Source organism: Pituophis catenifer, unplaced genomic scaffold (assembly GCF_029215685.1).
Source record: "Pituophis catenifer annectens isolate HBS135680 unplaced genomic scaffold, rPitCat1.0.hap2 SCAF_2, whole genome shotgun sequence".
NCBI classification, from domain to species: Eukaryota; Metazoa; Chordata; class Lepidosauria; order Squamata; family Colubridae; genus Pituophis; species Pituophis catenifer.
In genome coordinates this window covers 30,920,109-30,935,901 of record NW_027256882.1, presented here as the reverse complement: position 1 = coordinate 30,935,901, position 15,793 = coordinate 30,920,109, and the positions used below count along the sequence as shown (strand labels likewise).

At 41.5% G+C, this 15,793-nt stretch overlaps 2 protein-coding genes across 2 annotated transcripts in view; both read left to right on the top strand.

Annotated features, from left to right (window-relative positions):
- LOC139312044 (zinc finger protein ZFP2-like) overlaps nt 1–15,793 on the top strand; it is a 52,715-nt gene that overhangs the window by 13,618 nt on the left and 23,304 nt on the right. The window lies entirely within an intron of this gene.
- Nucleotides 704–14,553, top strand: LOC139310063 (zinc finger protein 850-like). The gene is made up of 4 exons (XM_070934228.1): nt 704–748; nt 3,135–4,865; nt 11,115–11,196; nt 12,643–14,553. The coding sequence occupies exons 2-4, from the start codon at nt 3,730–3,732 to the stop codon at nt 14,077–14,079; spliced, it is 2,655 nt and encodes an 884-aa protein (XP_070790329.1). The 5' UTR covers nt 704–748; nt 3,135–3,729; the 3' UTR covers nt 14,080–14,553.

Below are 15,793 nucleotides of genomic sequence, written 5' to 3'. Positions count from 1 at the left end.
ATAAAACAAACAAACTTGGCTTCTCAAAACAAAGATAACACGTCTTCATATAATCATGGTTCAATACAAAACAAAGTTTGCTTACAATTCCAGTTCCGTAACACCGACACAGTATCTTTCAGCAGTTCAACCTTCTAATATCAGGAGTAGGAGTGAATGAACTTCCTGCCTTCTTTTATGCGTAGCACAATTAAACAATTAGTCATCTTGTAGCAGTTAAAGTTACAGAACATAGTTTTCTATATATTATCTACCCAACCGTAGGAAGTGTTCCAGTGGTCCAGTGCAGAGATTCAAACGAGGTGACCAAGGAAAGAGTGACCCCCTGTACAAGGCATCCAGGTGGAGGAAAGGGCACAATTGGCACACAAGATGAATTTGTTGAAAGCCCTTCCCCCAGCCAGTATTCAATTATCTCGGTGGGGGTTGAATACACAGAAGGAACCATGGAATCCATGAAAGCCTCTTGCAAACGTTTTAGGGTTAGAGATAGAACGAGGGTGATCTTCAACCTTATGTCGCTTGATGGCGCTGTAGAAAGAAATAACGGAGTAGAGAGTACAGCAGCGGCTTCCGGAGGGAGGGAAGCCAAGCTGGAACGAATTGAAACGATAGAGTATTAGATTGCTAGAGTGGACGTGGAGGAAAGGAGATCAGAGGGACTTCCTCTTACGGCTCATCCAGTGGCGGATAATGGCGTCGGCGGAGCCTCTTGTGCTGCTTGGAGGGTGGAAGAGGCTCCTGGGAGGTGAGTGGAGAGAAGGTCGGAGCAGAAGCCGGGAGCAAGTCGGGCCCTTTGGGTTCCTCCACGGCCTGGAAGCAGCGAAGGGACAAGAATGAAACATATCGGCTCCTGTTGCATTTTCTTTCTCTCCCCAAATGTTTTCATCCTTTTGCTGCATGATCTAAAGTTGCTGCCTGTGATTTTCTGCTGGGAGATTTAAATATATCTTGATATATTTTTTCGTATTTCTTAACCATCCACCTCCCTCACCTTCACCTAACACTTCATTCCTTGTGATGTTATTGAGATGTTGTTTTCCTGCCAACCGAGTTTCATGGGCAAAAGAAATGCTTTCAATCTTGCACAGGATTTGGACACCATTTCATCTATTCATCTCCCCACCTTTCTAAAATCAGATCAAAAAATTTGACTCAATGAACTTCTGGGGCATTTTGCTGACTGAAATACACATAATTGTTTACATAAAGAAATTCGGAGTGTATTTCTCTGTGAAAAGGAACACAGGTTCGGTGCATTCAGACAGTATTCAGACCCCTTTCACTTCTGTCAATTTTGTTAAGCTTGCAGCCTGATTTTACACTTGTTGAAATTCATTTTTTCTCATTCATCTACATCAATAATAACAAAGTGAGAACAGAACTTTAGAAATGTCTGTACATTTATTAAAAACCAAAAACCAATACCATATTGACATTCAGACCTTTAACTCAGTACTTTGTTGAAGCACCTTTGGCAGCAATTATAGTCACAAGTCTTTTGGGGTATGACATGAGAAGCTTTGCGCACTTGGATTGGGGGATTTTCTGCCATTCTTCCTTGCAAGTCTTTATCTTTATTCAAATTTCTATACCACCCTTCTCCTTTCGGACTCAGGGTGGTGAACAGCCAGAAATAAAACTTTTTATATACAAAAGTTAAAATAAATTTAAAATAATTAAATAAATTTGCCCATTAATTTAAAACATTCCAATTAAAAGCCATATCAAAATTGATAAAAACAATCATAAAATCAGGACAGCCTGGCTAACTGAAAAAAATAGGTTTTGAGGGCCCGACAAAGTCCTCTCAACGTCAGTCAGGTTGGATGGCAGACAACGGTGGGCAGCCGTTTTCAGGTCTCTCCAGAGACATTCAACAGGGTTCAAGTCAGGGCTCTGGCTGGGCCACGCTAGGACATTCACAGAGTTCTCCCTAAGCCACTCCTGTGTTGTTTTGGCTGTGTGCTTAGGATTGTTGTCAAGTTGGAGAGTGAATCTTCGGCCCAGCCTGAGGTCCTGAGCACTGTGCTCAGGTGTTCATTGAGGAAATCCCTGATGAATCCTCCATCCATCTTTCCCTCAACCCTGACCAGTCTCTCCATCCCTATTGCTGAAAAAACCCCACAGCATGATTCTGCCACCACCATGCTTCACTCTTGGGATGTCATTGGGCAGGTGATGAGCGGTACCTGGTATTCTCCAGATGTAACATTTACCATAGAATTGAGGCCAAACAGTTCAATTTGGTTTCATCAGACCAGAAAATCTTGTTCCTTACAGTCTGAGAGTCCTTCGCAAACTCCAAGCATGATTTCATGTGTTTTGCACTGAGAAGAGGCTTTCGCCGAGCCACTCTGCCATAAAGCCCAGATTGATGGCGAGCTGCAGTTATGATTGTCCTTCTGGAACTTTCTCCCATCTCCACACAGGATCTCTGGAGCCCAGCCAGACCTTAGGGACAACTCTGTGAATGTCCTAGAGTGGCCTAACCCGAGCCCTGACTTGAACCATATTGAACATTTCTGGAGAGACCTGAAAATGGCTATTCACCTAAGGTTGCCATCCAACCTGACTGAGTTTGAGAGGACTTGCAAGGAAGAATGGCAGAAAATCCCCCAATCCAGGTGTGCAAAGTTTCTCATGTCATACCCAAAAAAACCTTGAGGCTGTAATAGCTGCCAAAGGTGCTTCAACAAAGAACTGAGTGCAGGGTTTGAATGCCAAATGATATTTCAGTTTTTTCTTTTTAATAAATTTACAGACATTTCTACAATTCTGTTTTGACTTTGTCATTATGAGAGTAGATTAATGAGGAAAAAATGAATTTTAACAACTGTAGAATCAGGCTGCAGCATTACAAAACTGATAGAAGTGAAGGGAATAGGAATACTTTCGGAGTGCACTGTTTGTGTGATTTACTCAAGCCAAAAGGAGAATTTTGAGATTGAGTTAATATTTGGATCAGCTAGCCTTCTACATGCCACATGAATCATAATTAATGTTATAGGTTAAACTAGCATTTTGATGTTTGTTTTTTCATGGTAATATATGGGGTATTTCTGCTGCTTTCACATATCATGTAGCCATTTCTAAAGAATAATGAAACTAATTCATTAATATTAATTTTACAGACAAAGAGGGTGCCAAAAAGAGCACTCTGAACAACAGAGAATGAGAAACAGCATTAAAGTGTAAAACAAACAATCCAAATCTTCCACTTCCTCCAGAAAGTATAAAAACTTTTCTCCTTCCTCAGCTGGTGGGGAGACAGTGGAGAGAATTATGAGAACAAAGCCTTCAGCTGGAAAAAAAGACTACCTGGAACTCAAGGAAACATTACATGAGATGTCAAGGAGGATAATTTCTAAATGAAGAACACCTGGAAGTCATTGGGAAGAAAACTTTTCGTGGATAGCCAAAACTGGCAGGCATTAATGAAAGCCTTGAAGGAATGAAAGAGTAGGTTGAATCAAAGAACCACCAGGTAAGAGATCCAAAATAGTGCTGATCGCCTCAAGAATATAAGAATATCGGTGTTGGAAAATCCCCACAGACCTATTTTGGGAAAAACATAGATTGCAGATCACATGTGATTGATGCATCACATGTGATTTTCACCCTGTGGAAAGCCAAAGCTTTACTCAGAATAGGTCTCTCGTGATTTGTGGAAGGACCCATACCGAAGAGAAACTGTACCAGTGCTCCCATTGTGAGAAAAGATTTAGCATGCAAGCCAATCAGGTGATACACAAGAGGACTCATACTGGGGAAAAACCATATGAGTGTCTAGATTGTGGGAAAGGTTTCAGTCAGAATTCCGACCTGGTGACACACAAGAGGACTCACACAGCAGAGAAATCTTATGAGTGTCCGGATTGTGGGAAAAGGTTCAGTCAGAATTCCAGCCTTGTGATGCACCAAAGGACTCATACAGGAGAAAAACCGTATGAGTGCCCAGATTGTGGGAAAAGTTTCCGTCGGAATTTTGCCCTTCTGGAACACCAGAGGACTCATACAGGAGAGAAACCATATGAGTGCCCAGATTGTGGGAAACGTTTCAAGCGTAATTCCCATCTGGGAAGACACAAGAGGTCTCACACGGGTGAGAAATCATATGAGTGTCTGGATTGTGGGAAAAGTTTCACGCATAATTTTCTTCTGGAGAGACACAAGAAGACTCATACTGGAGAGAAACCATATGAGTGTCCAGATTGTGGGAAAACGTTCAGTCGGACTTTCCACCTGGAGAGACACAAGAGGACTCACACAGGAGAGAAACCATATGAGTGTCCAGATTGTGGGAAAATGTTCAGTCGGACTTCCCACCTGGAGATACACAAGAGGACTCACACAGGAGAGAAACCATATAAATGTCCTTATTGCGGGAAGGATTTCCATCAAACTTCGAACTTGGTGATACACAAGAGAACTCACACAGGAGAAAAACCATTTGAGTGTCCGGATTGTGGGAAAAGGTTCATTCGGAATTCTCATCTGATGCTACACCAGAGATCTCACACAGGAGAAAAACCATTTGAGTGTCTGTACTGTGGGAAAAGGTTCAGTCAGAATTCCAGCCTTGTGATGCACCAAAGGATTCACACAGGAGAAAAACCATACGAGTGCCTCTATTGCGGGAAAAGTTTTTCTCGGAATTCCCAACTTTTGGAACACCAGAGGATTCACACAGGAGAGAAACCATATGAGTGTCCTGATTGTGGGAAAAGTTTCTGTAGGAATTACCACCTGGTGGAACACAAGAGGACACATACAGGAGAAAAACCGTATGAGTGTCCGGATTGCGGAAAAGATTTCAGTTGTAGGTCTAGCCTTATAAATCATGTAAGGTTACACATAGGGGAGTAACCATTCAAATGCCCAGATTGTGGACAGTGTTTCGCACAAAATTCCTCCCTTATCACAGAAGAAATTCCACATGAGGATAAATTTGATCTGTTTAGAGGAATCTTGAATTTTGTTTCTTGTCTCATAATGAAAGTCCAGCTGAGAAATGGATAATTTCATTTCTTGTATGATTCTTTTTAGTTAAGCATGTCTTATTATTAAACACAAGGGAGGAGATCTGAGCTTCCTTAGTTTGGTGCAATGCGGTCGTTCCCTTCCATGGAGCCAAGGGGAACTGCCATTTCTGGGTCAGAGAAAGCGAGTTTTTCTCTATTAGGTATGTTTGTTGCCTTGAGTTATATCCTCATATAATACTGGGGGATATAAACATGTATGTATAGAAAGAAGTATACAGTCTGCGAACTCCGGAAGTTAAAATTTTAAAATAATTAAAAAAAATTATTCTACTAAGCTTTCGTCAGCCATCTGCTGACATCGTCAGAGTATTAAACTACCATTACAGGGATCTCTGCCTTTATATGCCATTAATCAATTTGGCCATTGCGCGTGCATAATAGGCCCTTCCAGCTGTCTCCCACTTGTAATTAGCTGTGGTGTTTTTGCTGTCGTTATGCTGGATGATGGAGGCTTAATTCCTACTGTTTCCTCCCTCCTACCCTGCTTATCAGTGGGGGATGATGTTAGCCTGTCAACCATCGCAATTTGCTGTCTTGTCCGTGACCTTGTGGTCGGCCCAGTTCGTTTCTCATTAATCCTATCTGTTACAGTTTGAGACAGCCCTGCCGGGTTGCTCTGTGTTTGGTCAGGACTGACTATGTCTTCACAGGCTGAGTCTGCATGCTCAGAGGTGTGTGTGTGTGTGTGTGTGTGTGTGTGTGTGTGTGTGTGTGTGTGCCATTGGTCTCTGCTCCCTGATGGAAAGCCGTCTCTGCTCATCCTGCAGGTTCTTTCCTGGTGTCTCAAAGCCTGGTAGGCTGGTGGCAGTTCGATATGCCTGAGGATGGAATTGTTACTGGAGAACCAAGCTTCTTTTAGTAGGCGTCCTCCTTTAGTCCTATCATGGGCAGTTAATAATAAATGTATGTATGTATTTTTACTTAGCATGTATATGGCAGCCAAACGTATGATGACTCCACATGGTTAAAAGTAATAAAAACTTAATACAAAAACTAAATCAACCCCATTTATATAGCAAATGACAAAATTGAAAGCCTCTGCATTTAATATATTCTTGCCTTCAAAATACAGGGCACGTCTAGGAATGTTGATGACATTTGGATGGTCGAGGCATCCCAAAAAGATGATTCTTGCTTTTGTTCAATTTAGAAGTTAACGAGGCCTCCAGACATTAGTAAATATGTTCATTTCTTCTGCTATTCTTCCTCAAAATTGGTAATAATTCTCCTTGCGAGGAGTTAAATTAAATAAAAGGAGTTAAATTGCAGTAGTTAACCTTCTCAGGATTAGGAAGAGCCGTGGTAGCGCAGTGATTAGAGTGCTGTACTGCAGGTTATTTCTGCTATCGGCTGCCTGCAATTTGGCAGTTCAAATCTCACCAGGCTCAAGGTTGACTCAGTCTTCCATCCTTCCTAGGTGGGTAAAATTAGGACCCAAATTGTTGGGGGCAAAATGATTAGAGAGGGCTGTAAAGCAATATATATGTCTAAGTGCTATTTCTATTAGCAGCCTATAAATTTGATAAATGCATAGACCTTCATTTGCCTCAAGCAACTTGCAGATGGGTAGCCTCAGCAGATTCATTTGTTCATTCATTCATTTCTTCTTCCTCTGATTTATTTAAAATATTTAAGTTATAACAATCTCTGGCTGGCTCCCAATAAATAATTAACTTTAAAACTGTATTAAAACCAAATGCATAAAAAGAAAAACCTGGTATCAATTCACCACCTGATGTGCAGTCCTCTCTTCTTCTCCCAGTGCTGAGGGGAAAAGCTAGTTCTTCTTTGTTTTATGGAAGACCAGGAGGATAAAGACCTGCCCAACTTCAGGGGGAAGAGTATTTCAGAGGGAATGTTTGGCAAGATTCAAGGCTGTCTTCCTAGATGGCCCTGAGTGTGCCTGTCCTAACTGACCTGGAAGAACAGATACAGGTGAAACTCGAAAAATTAGAATATCATGCAAATGTTCATTTATTTTGGTAATGCAACTTAAAAGGTGAAACTAATATATGAGATAGACTCATTACATACAAAGCGAAATAGTTCAAGCCTTGATTTGTCATAATTTTGATGATTATGGCTTACAGCTCATGAAAACCCCAAATTCACAATCTCAGAAAATTAGAATATTACATGAAATCAATAAAACAAGGATTGTACATAGAACAATATTGGACCTCTGAAAAGTATAAGCATGCATATGTACTCAGTACTTGGTTTGGGCCCCTTTTGCATCAATTACTGCCTCAATGCAGCGTGGCATGGATGCTTTCAGCCTGTGGCACTGCTGAGGTGTTATGGAAGACCAGGATGCTTCAATAGCGGCCTTCAGCTCTTCTGCATTGTTCGGTCTCATGTCTCTCATCTTTCTCTTGGCAATGCCCCATAATTTCTCTATGGGGTTCAGGTCAGGCAAGTTTGCTGGCCAATCAAGCACAGTAACCCAATGGCCATTGAAGCAGGTTTTGGTACTTTTGGCAGTGTGGGCAGAGGCCAAGTCCTGCTGGAAAATGAAGTCAGCATCCCCATAAAGCTCGTCTGCGGAAGGAAGTATAAAGTGCTCCAAAATCTCCTGGTAGATGGCTGCGTTGACCCTGGACTTAATGAATCACAGTGGACCAACACTAGCAGATGACATGGCTCCCCAAATCAACACAGACCCTGGAAACTTCACACTGGACTTCAAGAATCTTGCAGTGTGTGCCTCTCCATTCTTTCTCCAGACTCTGGGTCCTTGGTTTCTAAATGAGATGCAAAAGTTGCTCTTATCAGAAAAGAGGACTTTGAACCACTGAGCAACAGACCAGTTCTTTTTTTCTTTAGCCCAGGTAAGACGCTTCTGACGTTTTGTTGTTCAGGAGCAGCTTGACTAGAGGAATACGACATTTGAAGCCCATGTCCAGGATCTGACTATGTGGGTCTTGATGCACTGACTCCAGCCTCAGTCTACTCCTTGTGAAAGTCCCCAACACTTTTGAATGGCCTTTTCCTGACAATCCTCTCCAGGCTGCGGTCATCCCTGCTGCTTGTGCACCTTTTTCTTTCACACTTTTCCCTTCCACATAACTTTCTATTAATGTACTTTGATACAGCACTTTGGGAACATCCAACTTCTTTTGCAATTACCTTTTGAGGCTTTCCCTCCTTATGGAGGGTGTCAATGATGGTTTTCTGCACAACTCTCAGGTCAGCAGTCTTTCCCATGATTGTGAGACTGAGAGACCATTTAAAGGCTCAGGAACCCTTTGCAGGTGTTATGGCTTACTTAGCTGATTAGAGTGAGACACTTTGAGCCTAGAATATTGAACCTTTTCACAATATTCTAATTTTCTGAGATTGTGAATTTGGGGTTTTCATGAGCTATAAGCCATAATCATCAAAATTATGACAAAAAAGGATTGAACTATCTCGCTTTGCATGTAATGAGTCTATCTCATATATTAGTTTCACCTTTTAAGTTGCATTACCAAAATAAATGAACTTTTGCATGATATTATAATTTTTCGAGTTACACCTGTAGATGGCAAAAATAAAGGTGGGGAAATAATGACAGGTGCCCTGTTGGCTCAGTGGTTAGAATGCGACATTGCCGGCTGACTCTGTCCACAGCCTGGAATTTGATCCTGGCGGTCCTCTAGGTTGACTCAGCCTTCTGTCATTCTGAGATCTGTAAAATGAGGACCCAGATTGTTGAAGACAATATGCTGACACTAAACTGAGAGTGATACAAAACACAATTGGGTGGTATACTGTATATGTCTGATCACTATTGCTATAATAAATACTGTTAAAGGTGATAACCTTGAATTGCACCTTAAACAACTGAATCCAGTGCGGGTGTGAATCCAGTGGTCACTAAATGAAGTAAATCAAGGACAACTTGTACATAATTGGGTATCACAGGATGGATGGCCTCCCCTAGTAGTTCCATGTAGGTATTGAACTAGGTTGCTTACTGAGGGTAATCCTGGCAGTTCCAGCCACAAGAATGCAGAGGGAAAAATAATATCTCCTATCTAGATCGGTTTGGAAGCAACATTGATGGCCACTTCAAGGTTTCGTCCCCTATTTCATTCTTGTATTAAAGGGATATGAAGCTGGGAAATATAGTTTTGGGGAGTTACTCTGCACCCCCAAGATGAAGAACTGGCTGGAATAGTCTTCACTGATCCACAAGGGAGGTGCTTTTTGTCCCTGCCTATGGCACATTGTGTCCCCCCCCCCCCCGATCCTTTCCCTTGGTTTAGTTCCTGCAAAAGAAGCTCCTGGCTCAGTTGGAGTGAGGATGAGGGCCTCCCTACCAGACCCCAAAGGACAGACTAGTGCTAGAGGCTTCCGTTCAACAGCTGAACTATTACAGCTTCACTCATTTGCCAAGGGAGGTTTCGAGGAGTTCTCCTGCACACATACATCCCAGGCTAAAATCTGGCTGGAACAATCTTCAGCAGCCCCCAAGGGAGGTTCCCTTTCAGGTTGGCTGTTATACGTCATCCCCCTCACCCCCGGCCTTTGGACCCTTTCCTTTGGTTTAGTTGGAGCAAGCGGGAAAATGAGTGAACTCTTGGGAGAAAAGGTTTAGCATAGATTGTCATGGATGAAAGCTATTCCTGTGCTATGTGGAGGTTGAATACACAGAAGGAACCACGGAATCCATAAAAGCCTCTTGCAAACGTTTTAGGGTTAGAGATAGAACGAGGGTGATCTTCAACCTTATGTCGCTAGATGGCGCTGTAGAAAGAAGCAACAGGGAGCAGAGAGTTCGCTACTGTTGACCTTATACCGGAGGGAGAGAAGGCGAGCTAGAAGGAATTGAAACGATAGAGTATTAGAGTGCTAGAGTGGACGTGGAGGAAAGGAGATCAGAGGGACTTCCTCTTCCGGCTCACCCAGTGGCGGATAATGGCGTCGGCGGAGCCTCTTGTGCCGCTTGGAGGGTGGAAGAGGCTCCTGGGAGGTGAGTGGAGGGAAGGTCGGAGGAGAAGCCGGGAGCAAGTCGGGCCCTTTGGGTTCCTCCACGGCGTATGAAGCAGCGAAGGGACAAGAATGAAACATATCGGCTCCTGCTGCATTTTCTTTCTCTCCCCAAATGTTTTCATCCTTTTGCTGCATGATCTAAAGTTGCTGCCTGTGATTTTCTGCTGGGAGATTTAAATAAATCTTGATATATTTTTTCGTGTTTCTTAACCATTCACCTCCCTCACCTTCACCTTTCATTCCTTGTGATGTTATTGAGATGTTGTTTTCCTGCCAACCGAGGAGTTTCATGGGCAAAAGAGATGCTTTCAATCTTGCACAGGATTTGGACACCATTTCATCTATTCATCTCCCCACCTTTCTAAAATCAGATCAAAAAAATTTGACTCAATGCACTTCTGGGGCATTTTGCTGACTAAAATACACATAATTGTTTACATAAAGAAATTCGGAGTGTATTTCTCTGTGAAAAGGAACACAGGTTCAGTGCATTCAGACAGTATTCAGACCCCTTTCACTTCTGTCAATTTTGTTAAGCTTGCAGCCTGATTTTACACTTGTTGAAATTCATTTTTTCTCATTCATCTACATCAATAATGACAAAGTGAAAACAGAACTTTAGAAATGTCTGTAAATGTATTAACAACAAAAAAACCTGAAATACCATATTGACATTCAGACCTTTAACTCAGTACTTTGTTGAAGCACCTTTGGCAGCAATTACAGTCTTAAGTCTTTTCGGGTATGACATGAGAAGCTTTGCGCACTTGGATTGGGGGATTTTCTGCCATTCTTCCTTGCAAGTCCTCTCAAACTCAGGTTGAATGGCAACCTTATGTGGACAGCCATTTTCAGGTCCCTTCAGAGACATTCAATAAGGTTCAAATCAGGTCTCTGGCTGGGCCATTCTAGGACATTCACAGAGTTGTCCCTAAACCACTCCTGTGTTGTCTTGGCTGTGTGCTTAGGATTGTTGTAAAGTTGGAAAGTGGATCTTCAGCCTAGTCTGAGGTCCTGAGCACTGTGGAACAGGTTTTCATTGAGGAAATCCCTGTACTTTATTCCGTTCATCTTTCCCTCAACCCTGACCAGTCTCTCCATCCCTATTGCTGAAAAACCCCCACAGCATGATTCTGCCACCACCGTGCTTCACTCTTCGGATGTCATTGGGCAGGTGACGAGCGGTGCCTGGTTTTCTCCAGACCATTTACCATAGAATTGAGGTCAAACAGTTCAATCTTGGTTTCATCAGACCAGAAAATCTTGTTCTTCACAGTTTGAGAATCCTTCAGGTGCTTTTTTGCAAACTCCAAGCGTGTTTTCATATGTTTTGCAATGAGGAGAGGCTTCCGCCCAGCCACTCTGTCATAAAACCCAGATCAATGAAGGGCTGCAGTGATGATTGCCCTTCTGGAACTTTCTCCCATCTCCACACAGGATCTTTGGATTTCAGCCAGAACGAAGACAACACAGGAGTGTTTTAGGGACAACTCTGAATGTCCTAGAGTGGCTTAACCCGAGCCCTGACTTGAACCCTATTGAACATTTCCAGAAGAATCTGAAAATGGCTATCCATCTAAGGTTGCCATCCAACTTGACTGAGTTTGAGAGGACTTGCAAGGAAGAATGGCAGAAAATCCCCCAATCCAGGTGTGCAAAGCTTCTCATGTCATACCCAAAAAATCCTCCAGGCTGTAATAACTGCCAAAGTTGCTTCAACAAAATACTGAGTGAAGGGTCTGAATGCCAAATGATATTTCAGTTTTTTCTTTTTAATAAATTTACAGACATTTGTAAAATTCTGTTTTGACTTTATCATTATGAGAGTAGATTAATGAGAAAAAATGAATTTTAACAACTGTAGAATCAGGCTGCAGCATTACAAAACTGATAGAAGTGAAGGGAATAGGAATACTTTCTGAGTGCACTGTATGTGTGATTTACTCAAGCCAAAAGGAGAATTTTGAGATTGTGCTGATATTTGGATCTAGCCTGCTACATGCCACATGTATCATAATTAATGTTATACGTTAAACTAGCATTTTGATGTTTGTTTTTCATTGTAATATATAGAGTATTTCTGCTGCTTTCACATATCATGTAGCCATTTTTAAACAATAATGAAACTAACCCATTAATATTAATCTTACAGACAAAGAGGATGCCAAAAAGAGCACTCTGGACAACAGAGAATGAGAAACAGCATTAAAGTGTAAAAACCATTAATCCAAATTTTCCACTTCCTCCAGAAAGTTTAAAAACGTTTCTCCTTCTTAGCTGGTGGGGAGACAATGGAGAGAATTATGAGAACAAAGCTTTCAGCTGGAAAAAAAGACTATATGGAACTCAAGGAAACATTACATGAGAAGTCAAGGAGGATAATTTCTAAATAAAAAACACCTGGAAGTCTGTGGGAAGAAAAAGTTTTTGTGGATAGCCAAAACTGGCAGGTATTAATGAAAGCCTTTGAGGAATGAAAGAGTAGGTTGAATCAGAACCACCAGGTAAGAAATCCGAAATAGTGCTGACCTCCTCAAGAATCTAACAATATCAGTGTTGGAAAATCCCCACAGACTGCCTATTTTGGGAAAAACATAGATTGCAGATCACATGTGATTGATGCATCACATGTGATTTTCACCCTGTGGAAAGCCAAAGCTTTACTCAGAATACGTCTCTCGTGATTCGTGGAAGGACCCATACCGAAGAGAAACTGTACCAGTGCTCCCGTTGTGAGAAAAGATTTAGCATGCAAACCAATCAGGTGATACACAAGAGAACTCATACTGGGGAGAAACCATATGAGTGTCTGGATTGTGGGAAAGGTTTCAGTCAGAATTCGAACCTGGTGATACACCAGAGAACTCACACTGGAGAAAAACCATATGAGTGCCCAGATTGTGGGAAAAGTTTCCGTCGGAATTTCGCCCTTATGGAACACCAGAGGACTCATACAGGAGAGAAACCATATGAATGCCAAGATTGTGGGAAAAGTTTCAAATGTAATTCCTCTCTGAGGAGACACAAGAGGTCTCACACGGGTGAGAAACCATATGAGTGTCTGGATTGTGGGAAAAGTTTCAAGCGTAATTCCCATCTGGAGAGACACAAGAGGACTCAGACTGGAGAGAAACCATATGAGTGTCCAGATTGTGGGAAAACGTTCAGTCAGACTTCCCACCTGGACAGACACAAGAGGACTCACACAGGAGAGAAACCGTATAAATGTCCTGATTGCGGGAAGGATTTCCATCAAACTTCAAACTTGGTGATACACAAGAGAACTCACACAGGAGAAAAACCATTTGAGTGTCCGGATTGTGGGAAAAGGTTCAATCAGAATTCACATCTGATGTTACACCAGAGATCTCACACAGGAGACAAACCATTTGAGTGTCCCTATTGTGGGAAAAGGTTCAGTCAGAATTCCAACCTTGTGATGCACCAAAGGATTCACACAGGAGAAAAACCATATGAGTGCCTCTATTGCGGGAAAAGTTTTTGTCGGAATTCCCAATTTGTGGAACATCAGAGGACTCACACAGGAGAGAAACCATATAAATGTCCTGATTGCGGGAAAGATTTCCATCGAAATTCCGACTTGGTGAAACACAAGAGGACTCACACAGGAGAAAAACCGTATGAGTGTCCTGATTGTGGGAAAAGTTTCTGTAGGAATTACCAGCTGGTGGAACACCAGATGACTCACACAGGAGAGAAACCATATAAATGTCCTGATTGCGGGAAAGATTTCCATCGAAATTCCGACTTGGTGCAACACAAGAGGACTCACACAGGAGAAAAACCGTATGAGTGTCCTGATTGCGGGAAAAGTTTCCATCGAAATTCTAACTTGGTGATACACGAGAGGACACATACAGGAGAAAAACCATTTGAATGTCTGGATTGCAGGAAAAGGTTCAGTCACAGTTCCACATTGGTGATACACCAGAGGACTCACACAGGAGAAAAACCGTACGAGTGTCCGGATTGTGGGAAAGATTTCAGTTGTAGGTCTAAACTTATCAATCATGTAAGGTTACATATAGGAGAGTAACCCTTCAAATGCCCAGATTGTGGACAGTGTTTTGCACAAAATTCCTCCCTTATGACAAGAAATTCTGCATCAGAAAAAATTGATCTGTTTAGAGCAGTGGTTCTCAACCTTCCTAATGCCGCGACCCTTTAATACAGTTCCTCATGTTGTGGTGACCACCAACCAGGGGTGGGTTCTAAATTTTTTTACTACCAGTTCTGTGGACGTGGCTTATTTTGTGGGCATGGCTTGGAGATCATGTGACTGGGTGGGTGTGGCTAGCTGGTCATGTGACCGGGTGGCCATGGCTATGTGTATAGGGACTACTCAGAGGGCTGAAAAAAGTCATTTCTGACAGGTCCTCGCACTTTTGACCGGTCTTGCACTTATGACTGGTCATCATTTATGCCCATTGTAGCATTCTTAACAACCATGTCACTCATTTCACAACTGCTTCTCTTCACCATGGTGACAAGATAGGGCAAAAACGTAAAATGTGAGGACAGTCGTAAGTTCGAGGACTGGTCAAAAATGCGAGGACCAGTCAGAAATAACTTTTTCAGCCCTCTGAGTAGTCCATATGCATAAAAGGATACAGCAATAGAGAGGGATGAAGGAAGGGAAGGGAAATTAGAGTAGGAGTGAGGGTAAGAGAGGAGGAGAAGGAGAAAGGAAGAGGAAGTACTGAGGAGAAGAAGAAGGGGAGGAAGAGAAAGTAAGAAGGAAAGAAAAGAGAAAGGTGTTAGATTTGAGGAGAAAGATTGCTGTACAATAAAAAAGATGAAAGAGAGGAAATCCAACCCCAAACAAATATAAAGATATTAAGATAAAGAATGAATTGTTAAACTTTAAAGAATAAAAGAGAACAAATATGAATAAATAACAATAATTAGAAACACACATACAAACATACAATGTATTTTCTTTGAACAGAGTTTTTGGCCCGTTCACAAATTTAAACAGTGTTTAGTCATTTCAATTAAATTTACAATTTCTATATTTCCTTTTTGCCATATTTATTCCTCATCTATTTTTGTAAAAAACCAATATTACCCTTCATCCTCATCTCTAATCTTAATCAAATTCAATTTTTCCCTTCTATTCTATATTATACCCCTTCCCATTGTTATCTATTTTTATATCCATCCTCGCATTGGTTAATTATGTAATATTACAGTTGTTTAATATAAATTCAACATTTTAATATAAATCAATTAGTTATATAACTACCTTTTTTGTATATTAATCAATATGAACATGAATATTCCAATTATTTCCATGCAATCCAATTTCTTACAAATCAATTAATTATATTTACCAATAATAATAAATAATTTCCCCCATATATTCCTCCAAACCACAACTTAACCATTTCTGCTTTCAACACAATATACAATTAATAGTATCTCAATTATTACAATTCCCTAGTTAAATAGAGCTTTTTTTCTTTTGTGTTTTAAAATCTTGAACTCTCCTCTTTTTCCCTAAATTTCCCATTGTTTGCACCTACCTTTTTTGGTGAGGAAAAAGAAAAGAAATCTGCCTGCCTAATTTTCCAACTTTGCAGCAATAGCAAACTGCTTTGCAGCAACAGCAAACTGCTTTACTTTCAGATTCATTTTTCAGCATAGCTAGGGGGAAAAAAATCAGCACTCTTTGCAAGCAAGCACCAGAGCCCTGAGCAAAACAGCTGAGAGCAAATCAGCTGAGGGTCAGGAGCCGATCTAATCCAGGG